This window comes from Epinephelus moara, chromosome 9, assembly GCF_006386435.1.
Source record: "Epinephelus moara isolate mb chromosome 9, YSFRI_EMoa_1.0, whole genome shotgun sequence".
Taxonomy (NCBI): domain Eukaryota; kingdom Metazoa; phylum Chordata; class Actinopteri; order Perciformes; family Serranidae; genus Epinephelus; species Epinephelus moara.
In genome coordinates, this window is record NC_065514.1 from 38,849,170 (window position 1) to 38,854,390 (window position 5,221).

Sequence of the window (5,221 nt, forward strand, 5' to 3'; positions counted from 1 at the left end):
ATATATGTGTATATATATATATATATATATATATATATATATATATATATATATATATATATATATATATATATATACAGACTTTGATCCAGGTAATTTCACCCTTCTACTACATTGACTGCCCAGGAATTTCATCTGTCATGTTGCTTTATGTTGCAGAAGAAGCTACAAAGATGCCTGAGGTTCGGGATCTTTCTGAAGCTTTGCCAGAGATGCCCATGGACCCAATCACTGGAGTTGGTGTAGTAGCCTCAAGAAACAGGGCACCCACTGGATATGATGTGGTAAGTTACTGAACATAAGTTAGGACAGATAGACAGCTTATTTAAAAACCAAAACAGTTAGCAATTTTAATTATATCAGCCAAAAATAATTCTTGAGTCTTAAATCATGAAAATGCAGAAATGCACATTTAGATATACTTTGAAACTGCCAAATGAACAAAAGTCATGAGTCAGTGATTGAAAGAAAGCGCCCCCTAACTCTGACCCAGAATGGTCTGAAAGTACATTCCTATAAACTCTATAGGTGGCAGAATTTATACAGGGTGTGTAGGGTATTTGAAGTACTTCAGTTTGGCATATGCATTAAGTAAACAATCTGAACTCAGTGCAGTTTTCTCTGACGGAGCTGAAAGTTAAGTTTTAATCATCGATTCTTTGAGAGGACATGAGATTAAACCTCCAGACTAACATGTTGCAGATTTCGAAAGAATTCAGACTCAGATAAAGTTGTTTTTCTGCTTCTTAACAGTGAGCTAAGGAAGTCAGTTTACAGTGAACCTGGGCACAAATATTTGTCTTGTTGTCTTAACGTAGTGTTTAGTAGTCATATTATTTAGTGTGAGCTCGTAAATCATCCTTTGAATTTGTCAAAAACTCTGCTGAAGATAGTTTGTAATGTATAGAAATTATTTGTGGTTGTAGAAAAACAATCTGTCTAAATTACATGTGCACAGATTATATCAACAAAGAGGTTTCAGAAACACTGTGTTTTGTGAATATATGAGTTAGGGCTGACAAAAAGTAATTAGTAATTGATGCGCTGTGTGCTGCGTCATTTGGCCGTCATACCTGAATAATAACCAGTTAATAAATAATAAAGTTAATTTTAACTCTTATAGCGTTTAATTTCTTTTTACTTTTTCCAAAAGTGGAGCTTAGCATTAATATAGTGACACACCAAGGAGGTGTCTGTGTTTTTCTGTGCATGTAGGTAATGCTGATTAAGTTGTAACAATTTCAGCCAGTATTTTCTGCGTCATTGCATACTGTATTCTAATTTGGTGGGTTCGACATACCTGTAAACCAGTACCTTTCAGGCAAAATTCACTGTTTTGAATTCAAATACATCATTTGTACTTAAGTACAAATTTCAGCTTCTTCACTTAATTCGAGAATTTCTATTTTTTGCTGTTTTATACTTCTTCTCAGAGGTAAATATTGTAATATTTACGACACTACATTTCAGCCAGATTAACAATACAAAATATAATTAATAAATAAATTGTGTTATTATTAATAGAGTTCTCAATCGCAGTCTGAGGTTGATGGGTCCCTAAAAGCCCGACAAGTTGGATCAAGTTCGGGCTGAAAATGTGCGTTGAGGTAGGTAGGGCTCAGGCTGTGGGGATTTTTTTTTTCTTTTTTTCCAATCAAATAAATCGATATTAAAAAGTGAGTACTCCACACTACCTTTATCAAATTATTCTTTATTTTAAATGTATGTTATATTACAATAATCCTATTATACATGATTCGTACTTGGAAGCAAATTAGGTCCAATTTTCATCTTAAACCGGTATCCCTTGTACTGCCCATTACCAGAAATCCCACCTTTGTCCCCTCCAACCTCGATGGAGCCTTCCGTACTTGGAGCGAAAGGGGTATCCATTGTATTGGAGACCTGTATGTAGAAGGTGTCTTTACTTCATTTATACAACTACAGAGGAAATATGGACTGAAGAACAATAACTTTTTTTCGTTACCTACAAGTTCGAGATTACATAGGGAAATATTTAAAAGATTTTGAAACGGAAACGCAATCAAAAATAGATGATTGTCTGAAACTGTCATTCAAATAATGCAAAACATTGCCTCATCCAATTTAAAATTATACACAGGCTTCATTATTCAAACGAGAAACTACATAGTATATTACCCAGAGGTGTTGCCTATGTGTGACAAATGTCAATCTTCTGTGGCAACACTCCTACATAGTTTTGCTTTATGTCCAAAGATTCAACTCTTTTGGATTGATATCTACAGCATAATGTCTGAGGTCATGAACACTAAGATTAAGCCAGAGCCTCTGCTCATTATTTTTGGAATATCTGAGACCTTCACAGAGTTAAATGTGACACAGCAACGATTTCTCTCCTATTGCCTCATAACGGTAAAGAAACTAATTCTCATACTGTGGAAGAACACACCTTTCCCTACCGCCAAGATGTGGCTAGAGGACTTAACTAACACACTCCATTTGGAAAGGATAAGATTTGCTCTGAAACACAGGCTTCAACCATTTAATTACAGTCCAACCCCAGCACACACTATACTATAAGTGAAATGACTGATGAGTGATGGGGCTCTGTGGGTGGAGGGCAGTGGGAGGAGTGGAGAAGTGATGTGGGTATGGGACGTAGGGATGGGCATCAATTTTCGATTATCGGTGATTGATTGTTAAGGCTTTTGATCGATCACAAATAATTTTGATCGATAGTCGCAGTGTTTCCCCTACAATGCCTGGCATAGGCCCGGCGAGCCGCCGTGCCTACGAGACCCCCTGCCCGGCGAGCACGGCGGCTCGCCGTGCCTACGAGACCCGCCACCGGACCTATGCCAGGCAAAAAATCATAAACAGACGGAGGCTCTCATCACTCTCCAAAGCCTCGGCGGCTTCCCTTGAGGCCTCTGAAAACACTTCGCCATTGAAAGACGGAGGTTTTGGTGAAAACTGAAGACTGTAACCACTGGCTGGCAACAGTTGTAAACACCCAGGGGTGAACTGCGCATGTGCACCATTCTTCCTCTTTGTCCTGGGGGGTTGAAGCTCAAAACTGGGGCAGCTGCGCTCTCTTGCGGCAACAGTCTGCACTGCACTCTTTTGTTTTCTCTCTTTTGAAATACTCGCTTATCAGTTAATCGATAATTGATTGTTAATTTTTTTGATGATCTAATAATGAATTTTCATCGTTTGCCCATCCCTAATGGGAGGGCAGCCTTGCAACTTTGGGGATAATGGTCAGCTTGTTAGGGGTTGTAGCCTGGGGGGCTGTAACCCTTTTGTTTTTATGCTGTTTTATTTGGGGTTCAAGCCCGAAGGGCTGAAACCCTTTTGTTTTTATGCTGTTTTATTAGGGGTTCAAGCCCGAAGGGCTGAAACCCTTTTGTTTTTGTGCTGTTTTATCTTACTATATAAAACTCTGTCTGTGGGTGTGTCTATGTGTCTGTTCCACGTTTTTCTCCTCACTGACTTGGTCAATCCATGTGAAATTTGGCACAGTGGTAGAGGCTAATGGGAGGATGCGAATGAAGCAATATTACATCAATTGGCCAAAGGGGGCCCTATAGCAACCGATTGAATTTGCAGACTTTGAATGGGCATATCTCATGCCCCGTATGTCGTAGAGACATGAAACTTTGCACAGAGATGCCTCTCCTCATGAGGAACAAATTTGCCTCAAGAACCCATAACTTCCAGTTATATAGATTTTCCGCCATTTTGAATTTTTTGAAAAACACTTCAAATCGATCTCTTCCTAGGAAGTTTGACCGATCGGCATGAAACTCAGTGAACATAATCTAGGGACCAATATCTAAAGTTCCCTCTTGGCAAAAGTTGGAAAACTTACTAAAACTGAGCTTCTATAAGGCAATGAATATTGTGGAGGGTGTGGCTCATCACATAAAGGTGTATAACATCTCAAGGGTTTCATCGATCACCACGCAACTTTGTAGGCATATGACCACACAAAATCTGAGGACACCCCTCCATTATTGACCCGATCAAACAAAATGGGAGCGCTAGAGAGCTAATTTCTTATCTAGGCCAAACCGCCATATCGATTTTTACTAAACTTGGTAGATATGTAGAACAGGTTGCTCAAGGTGACTGGAGAAATTTAACTCTAATTGGCAACTGGGTGGCGCTATAACAGAAAAATGCTTAAAAATGGCTAAAATGCAACCGATCGCTGTGGCTCCCCCTGTGGCCGAATGTTGGGGGGTTTTTTTCTATTTTTTGATATGACTAAGTCATGGTATGGTATGCTGCTGCAACAAGGGCTAGCCGCACCCTTCCCATGTGAACTACCAGTGTTCCCCACTTTTAAGTCAATTCAATATATAAACACGTTAACTATCTGCCTTTCAACGTGCTACCTCAACTACTATTGTACAGTTTTAGGCCCCTAACTGTCCCACTATTGGCAATGGTACTACTGTACTTTCAATAAAGCAAATTCACAAAACCTCTGTCTGAATACATTGCTCTTCTTAATGGGTTCAGTTGACTATTTAATCTGCAATTTCCTATGACCTGTATCCCAAACACACACCATGTGAAACTGTTTGTGGGCAACTGTGTACTCAATGGGTATGGACTAGTTATTATTATTATTATTATTGTTATTATTATTATTCAGAAATGTTTTCGCGAATTCCCGTGAGATGGTACATTGTAGAGCCATGACATTTTCACCCATGATTGGAAGTTGTGTGCAAATGATGCTCAAGAAATATAATACCAATAGGCCAGATGGGGGCGCTATAATTAAGGTTCTATGAAATTCTTTTTTGAAAGCTAGCTCACAGTGATATTCATTATCTTGTTGTAATTTGCACCGTATGCACAACATTTTCCATGTCATCTCATTTTTAACCAAATGTCACCAGAATATTTGACAATATACCTGACTTCAGCAGAATGATGTCAGATTTTTTCAGAATTTATCACCAACGCTTTAACTGTTATTGATATCTCATTTCTTTTTGAAGATATTGACCAATGAACTTTACAGGGGGCGTGACTCAGCAAATGACTCCACAACGTGTGGGCCAATCATCACAGACCTTGCAAGCAATGTCTTAACAGGTACCAGGAACATAAATCACAAATACAAAATTAAAGCTGCAAGCAGCGTTGGGCGGGACCTCGCACTCGTGCCCGTTTCGGCCCCCAGCTTAAGTCGTCACTGTGAATTATTTAGAAATATCAAACA

General features: G+C 39.0%; 1 protein-coding gene across 2 annotated transcripts in view; it reads left to right on the forward strand.

The window, feature by feature from the left end:
• LOC126395330 (multivesicular body subunit 12B-like) overlaps positions 1-5,221 on the forward strand; it is a 74,386-nt gene that overhangs the window by 37,982 nt on the left and 31,183 nt on the right. The window contains exon 2 of one of the 2 annotated variants that reach the window (XM_050052724.1): positions 163-284. In XM_050052724.1, the coding sequence (XP_049908681.1) occupies positions 174-284 (111 nt within the window). In that variant the 5' untranslated portion in view covers positions 163-173. Of the gene's footprint in view, positions 1-159; positions 285-5,221 lie in introns of both variants that reach the window. The other variant, XM_050052725.1, reaches the window with a different exon arrangement.